The sequence below is a fragment of the Saimiri boliviensis genome, chromosome 16, assembly GCF_048565385.1.
Source record: "Saimiri boliviensis isolate mSaiBol1 chromosome 16, mSaiBol1.pri, whole genome shotgun sequence".
Classification (NCBI taxonomy): Eukaryota; Metazoa; Chordata; class Mammalia; order Primates; family Cebidae; genus Saimiri; species Saimiri boliviensis.
The window spans coordinates 40,557,701-40,570,851 of NC_133464.1; the positions used below are offsets into that span (position 1 = coordinate 40,557,701).

At 33.5% G+C, this 13,151-nt stretch overlaps 1 protein-coding gene across 7 annotated transcripts in view; it reads left to right on the top strand.

The window, feature by feature from the left end:
* The window catches only part of DACH1 (dachshund family transcription factor 1), a 429,624-nt gene that overhangs the window by 389,132 nt on the left and 27,341 nt on the right, over positions 1 to 13,151 (top strand). For 4 of the 7 annotated variants that reach the window (XM_074387632.1, XM_074387635.1, XM_074387634.1 and 1 more), the window contains one exon: positions 371 to 4,130. In XM_074387632.1, coding sequence (XP_074243733.1) covers positions 371 to 483 — 113 coding nt within the window. In that variant the 3' untranslated portion in view covers positions 484 to 4,130. Of the gene's footprint in view, positions 1 to 370; positions 4,131 to 13,151 lie in introns of those variants that run through there. The other 3 variants (XM_010341682.3, XM_010341683.3, XM_074387633.1) reach the window with 1 other exon arrangement.

Below are 13,151 nucleotides of genomic sequence, written 5' to 3' on the forward strand. Positions count from 1 at the left end.
GCAGGGTGGGAAGAACATGTTGGGGAAATGCTTTATTTCATAGGTGCTTCCACTGTTTTTTACTGAACTCCAGCATCTGGGACTTGGTATTGCTTCTCTGTTTAACGAAATCTTTCTCTACTGAAACAGCATGAAATATTAATTTGAGAATTTCCGACACCCCTTCCTCTTTTATGAGCAATGTTGCATTGCTTACTGTTCAAATCTTCTGAAAATTCTTATGGTTATAGTGTCTGTTCAACCTTTAAAAGATGACAAAGATTTATGTAATTTTAATTCAGCACTAAAGTAACAGGTTGCTCTTTGTATTTTTAAAGGACAATAAGAATCAAATGAAATATGTGTCACTCTTACCTTTTTGTGCTTTTAGACTCTCTGACCCCAGAGATAGAAGCTGACCGCAGTGGCGGCAGAACAGATGCTGAAAGGACAATACAAGGTAGGAATTTGCAGAAGGCTATAAATCTAGATCTTGCTATATGAGTTTTTCCTCAGCTTTAGCCTGCTATTCAAGCATGTAGCCTACCATCTGGGCCACATCAAAACAAGTTCAAACAAGGTCAAGTTCGTCTTGCTTGTTTATATGAGTGAATTCATTTTGTGCTGATAGATTTTCTTTAAATTAACAGGTCATCTCTGTTTATACAATGCAATTAAAAGGAATAATTAATTTTAAACAATGTATGATTTAATCCTGGACACAGTAAATGTGTTTTATTGAATGTTTGAAACCCAGTATAATGCAGGAAGGGTTTATAAGTTCTATGCTACATAAATAAAATCATGGGTTAATCAAATAGGTAGTTCTTACAATTGAAAAATGTCTAACTACTCATTTTTATGACAGTTACTTCAAGGTACTTGCAAAATAGACTGGTTCAATGTTAACAATAAATAAGATTGTTTAGTTCCTATGTGGATTCCAAATGTTCTGTATGCCATTATATACACTTTAATAACACAAATCTGCTGAGTAAAATCATATATAGAATACCAAAGGGAGTTCTATTAAATACTCAGAAGAGCTAAATATGTATATTGTCAAGACTATTCTATTAGAAAAGAATAAAACCAGAAGGTAGCATTTATAGTCAAACATCTATTCTAGAAAACAAATTCAACCTAATGACGTGAATACTAAACAGTAACAAGAGCATTTGTTTTCTATTTAAAATGAAGTTGATTCTTCAAAGGGATGCCTAAAATGGTTAACTGCCATAATCCTCCCAATTGCTTTTATTCTTAATTTTAAACCCAATCATTTTTAGGATACTGTATGACATTAATTGTGTTAATCAGCTCCAAAAGTGTCTTTCTTGGCCTAGTATAAAGTAAATATACTTTTGTAAAGTATCATATGGGCAAGAAGTAACAATCACAAACTTGAAGAGACATTTTTGGGGAAAGAATGGATCTTTTTGCCTATATTTGTTTTACCTGAGGCCATGCTAATTAATTTGTAAATCCTGAGGTTTGAATCATATGTTATTATGAGACAGCTTGGATATACAAGATTAATGCTATTGTAGATATGGAAAAAGATCTTAATTTTTAGAGTATTATGGAATTCAGCACAATCATATGTGTGTGTGTGTGTTTGTGTGTATATGGTTATGAAAATGGAAAGAATCCTTTTGCATCTTATGAAACTTACATACATATGTTAAAAATTACTGTTAATGACATTCCTCTTTATCAGGGACAATAGCACCAATAAGATAAAATGCAAATATCAGCATTATTGTATATATTCAGGGGCTATTCATGCATTAGGTAATATCAAAGTGGTCTTAGAAAGCACATGAGCCCATAGATAAGTATAATATATAAATCATCTGGTATACACAGAATCCTCAATATGATCTGAACTCAATCTAGAAAAAGTTAGAGACAGTATAGTCCTGCATATAAATGAGAGATTCATTTTTAATATTAAGAAGTGATTAAACATTTTTGTATGGTTGATATAATATGGATGCTATTAGTAACAATATGTTGGTTAATAAGGCTATGGTTTTTGTTTGAACGTGTCAAATTTACATGTATTCAAATATACATTTTAATATAGGTAAATTGTTGCTATATGAAGTTGAAATGTTAACAACTGTTCTATTGTTGTGATTGACTTATTCTGAAGAAAAGTTTTAATCACAAATTGCCTTCCTTTTAGTATCCAGAGTGATACAAATGGAGGAACACAGTTAACCTATGCACCAACGACTTAATGATTAGGGAAACAAAACACTTGTGCAAAAACTATGCATGGTAATTTAAAACCTTATATAAATTCTATGGAATTATTTTTGCCTTTAATTATAATAGAAAATCCTAACTCCATTCATTCAGTGTGTCCATTGTTGTACTGGTTAAAATGTACAGCTGGTTTTTAATAAAACATACTAACAATTCATTATATATATCAGATAATATAACTTTTCCCAAATTTTAGTAAGAAAAACACTGTCGATGAATCTGTTTCTAGCTGTTAGTTGCTAAAAGATATTTTACCAGCAGTCAAACGATTTCAAGACTTAACGTAACAGAGCAAAGAGATCATATTTGCTATTCTAACACCATATTCGATATGCTTAATTAGCCCTTTGAACTTTTTTTCTCTAACCTCAGACAAAATTCATGTATTTGTAAGCTAACAAACAGAATACAATTAACTGTGATCAAAAGAAATCAAAGAAAGAAGACTGCATTTAGTTTAACGTTTTCTAAGGACAAGAAAGGAAAAGACCAAGAAGAACCCAAACTCATTATTAATTTGTGAAATGGTCTGTGTCATGCATTTTGGGAGCCATGAGCACCTGCTGCTTCACAATTTAAGAATGACATACACACAGCCTCTCGCACTCATTGCTTTCTCTCTCCATCTGTCCCCAAGTCCAGGTGTTAGTACATTCTTTGTATTCTTTCTTGCTCTCAATCCAAACATAACTGAAATTATTTGCTATTCCAAAGTAAACTCAATTTATTGGGGAAGACAAAATAAGCCCACAGGTTTTTTAAGCTTTTCATGTATTTTTAATATTTCTGGCAATAAATAAATGCCTCGCTTGGCCCAAGAGTTAGTCACCTAGAAGTTGGGAACGTAAATACTTACTGCATGAGTGCTACGTAATTACCCATAAATAGTCTTGGGTAGACTAAAATTTGCCTCATTGGTATTTTGTATCATCAGTTCTATAAAACCACAGAGGTAGAGAAGAGAAATCAAGAAAGTAGGCTAGAAAGTATTTCTGAAGAAAGAAGTCCTAAATAATTTACTTGCATTTTCTTAATTAGTTAAATCAATTCATTGTACACAAGGATAAATTCTTCATTGCTGATTTTCTAATAACTAAGAACTCATGAATTGGAAAAATGCTGTAAGTACAGAATAGACACTTAAAACTTTAAAAAAATTTCTTTCAGTACCTGAAATATATGGCCATTAACTCTCTTATGCCTTATGTCATACAGTTTTATGTGTCATGATTCATTCTGGAGTTTGAAAAATTTATTCTACTCAATAATTTTTCTAAGATCTTTTGAATATATAAAGTAGACAGAGTTCATATAAACAATCATCGAGCAGTGTTTTGGGCTAGTCAGTAAGTATCCTTCAAAACCCCTTTGACCCCTACACATACAAATGCACATACATGCACATTTATGTAGCCATATCTGTAACAGGATGCCTTTCTTCAGCCAAGTCATCAGTCTTATTTTATTCTCTCTCCTTAGGCAACAGCATCTACTTACATCGTTTCTTTAACTTATGTATTTAGAAAATTTACGGGCATTTTCCCAATCCACTCAGCTATTTCTTTTTTTTGAGACAGAGTGTCGCTCTTGTTACCCAGGCTGGAGTGCAATGGCGCCATCTCGGCTCACTGCAACCTCCGCCTCCTGGGTTCAAGCAATTCTCCTGCCTCAGCCTCCTGAGTAGCTGGGACTACAGGCACGCGCCACCATGCCCAGCTAATTTTTTTTGTATTTTTAGTAGAGACGGGGTTTCACAACATTGACCAGGATGGTCTCGATCTCTCGACCTCTTGGTCCACCCGCCTCGGCCTCCCAAAGTGCTGGGATTACAGGCTTGAGCCACCGCGCCCGGCTTCAGCTATCTCTTAAGAGTTCCAGATAATATCCAACTTTTTCTTTCTTTCTTTTTTTTTTTTTTTTTTTTTTTTGACGGACTCTTGCTCTGTCACCCAGGCTGGAATGCAGTGGTGTGATCTCGGCTCACTGCACCTTCTGCCTCCCTGGTTCAAGCGATTCTCCTGCCTCAGCCTCCCAAGTAGCTGGAATTACAGGCACGCACCACCACGCCCAGCTAATTTTTGTATTTTGAGTGGAGACAGGGTTTCACCATGTTAGCCAGGCTGGTCTCAAATTCCTGACCCCGTGATCCGCCCACTTTGGCCTCCCAAAGTGCTGGAATTACAGGCGTGAGCCACTGCGTCCGGCCCCAGATAATAATATACAACTTTTTACTTGGTCATCTCACAGAGACCTCAAAGTTCAGTGCAGAAAGCCAGAAGTATCCTCTCCCCTTTCTTCAAACCTGTCTCCATTGTTTCTTCCCTGCGGTACCCTCATCCATCCAACCCAATATTGTCGTTAATACGTAGTGAGGGAAGAATGGAGCATACGTTTCCATCCCTTATTCCCTCTTTCTCTGTGCTCAGTCGCGACTCTTTCAATTTCTGTGCTCCCATCACAACGTAAGTTTTTTTGTTGTTGTTGTTTCATGTCTTTCCCCACCTACTGGAGACATTTTTTCTTCTTCCTTGCCATTATTTAACCACCCCTGAAGTCCTAGCTTGGAAGATATTTTCTCAAGCAACGCTTCCCAGAGCCCTCAGTCTCCCACTGTGGCGACTTCCTGCTCCCTGGGACTATTTCTGCCACATAGAGGTTGTTACTACACCTTCCATTTCTCCATAGGAACATGCTGTACATGCAGTTCCTTGTTCAATGCCTTCTTCTCTCCATGCTAGCGGGGACTGAGCAAAAATCATGCCTGTTTTGTCCACTAACATGCTCCTGTTGTCTGAGAGTGTTTGGCGGGTAGTGGTGCCTGCTGTGTATTCCCTGAAGGAATGAATCGGCCATTGATGAATTAGGACCCATGTTAGATCTTGTGGATATGAAGATCCTTAATGTTCTGACATTTCTCAGACTTTGGGTGGAGAGACTGATGGAAGGAAATAAAGGATGACCTAAGAAACACAGAATTAGGTGGGGCGTGGTGACTCATGCCTGTAATCCCAGCACTTTGGGAAGCTGAAGTAGGCAGATCATGAGGTCAGGAGTTCAAGACCAGCCTGGCCAACATGATGAAACCCTATTTCTACTCAAAATACAAAAAATTAGCTGGGCGTGGTGGTGGGCGCCTGTGATCCCATCTACTCGGGAGACTGAGGCAGGAGAATCACTTGAATCCGGGAGGTGGAAGTTGTAGTGAGCAGAAATAGTGCCATTACACTCCAGACTGGGCAACAGACGAGACTCCATCTAAAAAAAAAAAAAAAGAAAGAAACCCATAATTAATGTTTATATCCAATAGCTGAATTAACAAGATGTGTTTATTCTTATTTGTTTGCATTTCTAAACTTTATTTTCTTCTTTTCACATTTGACCTAAGATTTGGATTCTGTGAATACATACATCCAATTATCCATTTTAAATTGATATTTAACTTACCACAGTAACAGAAAGTTTATTTCAAACTGGTGGTTTTGTGCTTTCACTTTTTAAGTAAAAACCTGTTTTTTTAAACCAAGAAAAAAAATGGGTAAAACCAATGGGGATGTGTACCATGGTTCCTCTGACATCTTAGAATATCTGCAAGTTGTGCTTGCAAAATCTTGACTTCACTTGAAAGTGCAACTCTTTTATTTACGTCCAATGACCATAATCAAAACTGTTTGGCTTTTATTCTTTTTTTGACTGATCTGAGATCATAGAAAGCTAAATATTCTTCCAATAAAAAGACTTAAAAGACTTGTCTTCACATTAAAAATCTTTTTTCTAATGTAAAAATATCTTCTTTCTGTTTGCTAGATATTTGAAGATACATGCTGAATTTTAAAATTATTCATTTTTTGAACAAATATTTATTCAACATTGATGATATGCCAAGCGTACTTTCATGTTACTGCTTTAACATTGGGAAATGACTTTAAGATAAATTAAATCTCTTTGTTGTGCAAAAGAGGAGGCTTAGTGAAGGTGGATGACTTGTTAAAGTCACAGTAAGAGTTTATTGGAGCTGGGACTGTAAGTCCTGTTGCTTTCCACTTCATCTTATGTTCTTCCTGATTGCTTTTAGGTTAGGATTGCTAAATTATTCCCTTTTTACTCTTATATAATATATTATTATTATTTGTTTTGTTAACATATAGCTCCAAAGAATCATATTTCATGTCATTCTTATGATGGGAATTTGTATCTCTGATCAAGCTTTTTTTAATAAATTAAATATACTGTCACTCAAAGAATTTCCTAGTAATACATTTTCTTTCAGTTAGACAGATATATTAATAATAAGTGGAAATATTTACTTACTAAAATAGTTAGGTGGATTGGGTACTGAAATTTATTTGAGCCTTTCCTGTGTATTCTAATTTAAAGATGAGATCACCTAAGATCAGAATGGCTAATTAACTTTCTCACAGTCACACTGCTAGTTAATGGGGTTCTGGGTTTCTGGCATTTGAATCAAGATTTATGACTTCAAAGTCCTCCTTGCTTCCACTATGTTTTTTTACCCAGGCTTACATGTTTCTCTTATAAGATAACAACTCACAGTCACATCACTCATTTTGGATAGTTAGCATATTGCCTATTAATGACTTAAAAAGACCAAAATAGTATACTGCCAATGAATTAAATACAACTGAAAGAATGTTTCCTTTCCTGCTTTTTACTTTTTATCAGCCGTTGTGCCTATATTATGTTTATAGACATCTCCAGTCACACTGGGGGAACCCTACTCTAAGCAAGGAAAATCAAAGCACAGTGAAAAAATTAAGAAAGTAATCATATTTAGAGAAAAAACTTATCTACAACTTAGCATGTAATGAATTTATGATAAATTTACAATGTCAGCAACAAATCCAATTTTGATTTAATATATGACACATGGAGAGCCCCTTTGTTCCTCCTGAAGTATGCATTTGAATAGAGGTCGCTAAATGGTATCCCAAGACTTTCATACTTTAACAGTACTAAATTGTATCTTACTTATACTTTCCACTTTCAAGATCTTTATGAAAGTATAGTTCAAGTTTGATTGTCATATAATTGTTTTATGCAGATTTCAATTTCTATTATGACTTTTAAGATGAGTGTGGGCGTGGGGGTTTCTTAGGCACCTCTACGGAAGCTAATAGTTAAGAAATGCTAGAAGACAGGTCTAGACTGAAATCTCTGCCCATTGTTTCCCCCACCCCTTCAGCAATAGCTTAACCTCAAAGTGTCATTGTGAAGATTAAATAAAATAATCCATGTAAAGCACTTAACACATGCTGGGCAATAGCTTGTACACGGTTAAAGTTTAGATGTTAATATTAAATTTTATTATTACAAATTAACATATTTACTACAGGTCCTAGCAATTAGAAAACACTGAAGCTATTTTTACTCTTAATATATAATTTACTTTTCCTTTTTTGGGAAATTGGCCTGTATTTATGATGCAATGTTGAATTAGTCCCATAGTAAAGTGTTTGTGGAGATGTCCAAGAAATTTTTTAAGTTACCTAAACAAGTTTTCCATATTTAAAAGTGTCTATATTTAGATTAAAAAGGGGGACATGGTGGAGAAGGAGCAGTTTCTTAGAAACAAAACAAACAAACAAATCAGAACTAAAAACTTCTGGGGGCTGCCTGCACTGCATATTGACTATTGCTTAGTCACTCAGAAGTAACCATGGGCATTACCTTAAACCGTTTTACTCAGTCTTAAAATATAAATGTTAGGATTACGTTACTATAAACAAAACCAAATAGTAAATTTGCTTCTATTCCCTTGGCACTGATTTCTGGTGTTTGGCAGCATTTCAGTACAGCTAATCAATTTAAGACAGCACTGATTAAATTGAACAAAAGTTGATATTGATTGTAGGCAGTAGCCAATAAACAGACTATTGTTCTATAGTTATTATAGGTCATTGTTAACTATTCATTTAACTAGACAATCACTTATTAATATTAAATAGAAAGTATTAGAGATACCCATGCATTTTAATATTTTATTTTAGATTTTTTTCATTTCAGTGTATTTTATTCTTTTAAAAATATATTTTAAAAAGTAATGTTATTTTTTACTCTAAGTGGATATGCTTTAACTCCAAATATTAAAGGCCTCTTGCAGTTTTTTGCAGGAAATTGCTTCTTATGTAAATTAAACTATATGTGATATAGACATTGTGGGCATTGTTAATTATGAAGCTGCTCAAAGTAGTAATAAAATGTAACATTATAATTATTTACTATATAAAATTATTTAAATAAATTATTTTCATAGAGCTAGTTTTCTAAACTGTTTCTTATGAAATAGAAAGCGTTGTTATCATTATATGTCTGTGTTGTGACATTTAATGAGGTTTTATGATGTTATTTCAATCAGGCAGAGAAAATTTCGGCATAATGATTAAGCTTCGTTTGTAATATATTTGTTTTATTTATTTATTTGAGACAGGGTGTACCTCTGTCACCAGGCTGGAGTGCAGTGGTGCAATCACAGTTCACTGCAGCCTCTACTTCCCAGGCTCCAGCAATCTTCCCACCTCAGCCTCCTGAGTATCTGGGACCAACTAATTTTTGTATTTTTGGTAGAGATGTATTTTTCCATGTTCCCTAGGCTGGTCTTGAACTCCTGAGCTCAGGCAGTCCACCTGCCTCAGCCTCCCAAAGTGGTAAGATCACAAGTATGAGCCACCTCACCCGACCTGGCATCATTTTTTTCTAGTAAAAATAATGTAATAGGGGTTGGCATTATGTGAGTTCAGGAGATAAATTACTTTAATCTGGGAATATAAAGGATATAGATTGAAAGTGGAAGTTTAGAGAGGGGAAGTAGACATCACACAAATAAATTGCCATTAAGTATTGAAACAGCATTATTAACAGAAAATATAAATGGCTTGTTAGCATAAATACAGTTGAAAAAATGAATTAAATTGGTTTGCTCATAAACATGTTTGTGGTTGAGCTTAAATAGTGTCTGGAAGACCAATAGTTTAAAATAGTGATCTATAGAATTGGGAAAAATATTAGCAGGGGACTCTAAAGATCAGTGCTAGATCCATTTTGGCATGGAAGAGTGGTTGAACAGTGTATCAGTGAGATTCACAGGTGAACCTAATTTAAAAGTTGTGACACATCTGTGACCACACAGATATAAACATGCAAAATAAACTTGGGGAATTTAGAAATTTAAGGAAGAATGAATTAAGATTACCTTTGTAAGAAAGAAAATTTAATTTTAACATCTGCTTTTAAAGAACATTAAAAGCTCAACAAATATCAATGGTAATATATGTCCACTTATATCTTTTTATGATACTATAGTAACATCAACCAGCACAGGGGTGAGAGAAGTAATCAGAGAAGAGGTAGAAAAATCAGCTGCATTTAAATTTCATGTATATATTTGTACTGATGATACTTTTTACTACTATGAATTCCAGATAACTAGGACATTGCTTTTTCATTATGGTCAATACATCAATTTTTAAGAATTTTTATATAGTATAGTATTATCTTCAGATTTATGAAAAATGTATTTATAAGTTTTTGCTTTGAGGTTTTTTTTAACCTTTATTATCAAGGGGAAAAATGATGGTTCAGTTGGAAGAAGTTGTCCCATTAACTTGTTCATCAAAGATCATCACAATAAAAAATATATATAATGACTACCGAAGCTGAGGAAGGTTACCATTTAGTATTATAGATAACAGCTAACTCTTATGGTTTGTATTCACAAAGTCTGCTTCCTCCTTTTATATTCATCCTCCATAGTAAGGGTATCCTGGCCATCTTAGAGAAACCTTAAGAAACACAGTGGCTTCTTTAAAATGGAGCATAAATATAATAAAAAAAATTTTTTCTGAGAAATGTTGTTAGACTTCAAGATTCATAAGGGTGATCTGAAAATATTTAAGTAACAAAAAGACCCTCCATTTTTAAGTCTGTTTGTATAATAAGGATTTATATGAACAAAACAAAAAATTGATATACAAATACATGATTATGGGAAGTGTGTTACTAATTTTGATAGCATGTATATATTTAGACATTCTAGGCATATACAGTCTGATATAAATTCCTCTTTAGAAAAAAAATTGTCATTTAGATTATAAATATAAAAACGCTTATGGTGCATTATTCCACCTCCCATGGTTAGGGACAGAATGCAGACATGCCACCATAATGTTTTTTTATTTCTACTGTTCGAACCATATTAATGAGAACATCATTTTGGAGAACTAATTATTTCTATTTGTCTTGTGTCACACTTTCTAATTCCCCTATATTAGCACAGCCAAAGCAAATTAATTGCTTTTCCAGTAGTTGAACCTTGTCCAAGAATGAGCTCACATTCCCTTCCAGTTTCCCTGTTTCTGGGAGTGCATTGTGTCAGAAATTTTTCTTGATACTAAAGATAGTCTTGAGAATATCTTTACAGATTTCTGTGTGCTCACTTGATGAAATTTATAAGTTTAAGTGACCCTCCAGGAAAGATAAAGTTCTTAGCTGCAAGATTATACATCAAAACAGTTAAAGTGAAATTAAAATTAGATGAATGAATCTCACTGAAGCAAAAAAAGCAGTAATTAATGGTTCCCTTAATTGTCTTCATAAAATATTTGCATGGGTCTAATTTGCATAATTTGCATGTATTAATTAATCTTTCAAAGGAATTTTGTGCTGAGAGAAGCCAAAAAATCTCTTTGTTTTATTTAAGATCTAATGAAATATTTATCTTCTTTAATGAACTTCTCATCTTCATTAAAATAAAAATTGCACAAGTTTGTATGTTTTAAATGTTTTTATAATTGAAGTATTCAAAAAATCTCTTTAGTCTTACAACAGCTGAAAAACAAACACATTATTTAGCATTCAGTATCATTTTAGCAACAGCAACACTTTAAAATAAAAAAGTTCAATTTCACTTTCTCAAAGATGGCAAAGCATATGGCAATTAAATATAGTGATTTCATTTTAAAAATAAGATTTGTAAAGACCTGCTCAATTTTTTTTAATGACAATGATATTTTTATGCCTAAAATACTGGGCAATTAGAGGATATGGATGAGAAAAATCAGAATGTTTAATTGTTTGGGAAATGGTTCATTGGTTGAAAATATTTTTTCTGGTTCGAAGAAATTAGTCTATAAAAATCCATTTGTTACTATTAACAAATGTTAGATTGACTGACAGTGTTTCCTGGCAGAAGCTACACAGTTCTAACTTTATTCTAAATCTGTCTGCTAGAGAATTGCAGCAGGAGTTTCTCCTCTCACAAACTAAGAGATCATAATGAAAACCAAGAGATGTGCCTTGGAAGGGATGAAGTCCAAAATCCCATCAAATACCAAATAGTATACATTCAAGGGAACTGAGGAGGAACGGGAGGAGAGAGCCTGGAAGTTAAAAAGACATAAGGGAAAGGATATTGGTGATCTCTTAATGGGATTATTTTTGACTCAGCAGTGTTTCAGGATATTACCAAAAAAGAACATCATCTAATACTTCCAAAGCAATTTAAGGTTTACACAACTTTTTTTACAGAAAACTCATTTTATATTTGAGGAAACTGAGGCACATAGATGTAAGTCACTTGGACTCAAACTGTGAACCCAGAATCTTTGAATTCTTTTGTCTCCCTGTGCCTTGCTTTCTACATGACAGCAATCTCTTTATAAAGTTATGAGAACTTATGAAGTGACTATGAGTGACTAAATGTTAAAGTAGATAATGAGGGTGGCATAAGTTTATGAGGATTAAGATTCAAAATGCAAATATATAGTCTTTCTATGTAAAGATTAGTAATGTGATAAAATCAGTTAAGTTGACTTTGAGTTTCCTGTAGGATTCATCTTTAGTAAAAAGGCATTTTCATTAGGCAAAGGTGGCCCTGCAGCCACTCTCAGTTTGCATTTTTCTCAAGAAGTTTTCTCTAAAATAAAACAAAGTTCAGTTTTCTCTAAAATAAGTTTACTAGTTTACAGGGATAATTAATAAATTAGTTACACAATAAATAATACATATTTTATTTGAACTAATATCAATAATGTATTTAAATAACTGATTTTAAAATGATTAAACTTAACATTAATAACGGTTTAGTGCTAAGAGAGCAGTGCTGAACTGAGAGTAACAGTCTAGTGTCAATACTACCATTCATGAATGTTGTGACCTTGGTAACTCACTTTAACTGCTAAGTCCCATTCTAACACTGATATTTTTATTCCGTCAAAACGGCGAAGACATCTACCTTGTTCACTGAGTATAGACACATAAACACATGTACACACACACACATATGTACTCATGGTTTGTGTGCGTGTGTGTGTTTGTGTGTATGTGTGTGTGTAGATAGATAGACAGATTCTAGATCCAGAATTTCTGGGTTCAAATACCCATGCTGCTGTTAACTGTATGATACTGTGCATAAATTAAACTGTTTGATTTCTGAGTTCCAAATTTGTAAAACAAAGATAATGATAATAGTCTCTTCATGGATTTGTTATGAAGATTAAATGAGTTAATATACATCAAGAAGTTAGAACAGTAACTTGCAGAGGCCAAGTGCTGAAAATATTTTGCTATTTTTACAATTATGCACAAATTTAATGTTATAGTACTTGAAATCATATTTATTTTTGGTAAAAATTAAACTCATCTTCCATTCTCTTTGGTCAATTATATTTTTTTTCTTAAATGTATCTTGCATTCTCCTAGGCCAATTATATATTTTATTCTGTTTGTGATACATAGCTTTTCTTTGAGACATGATTGAGCTGGAAAATGAAATAAATATTCGCCAGATTTTCCAGAGCATTTAAAAATTCATGACAGGGTATCAATTTCAATAGTTATATCAATTAAAACAATATAGCTTAAGGAGTTTTATTTGCAGCTACATA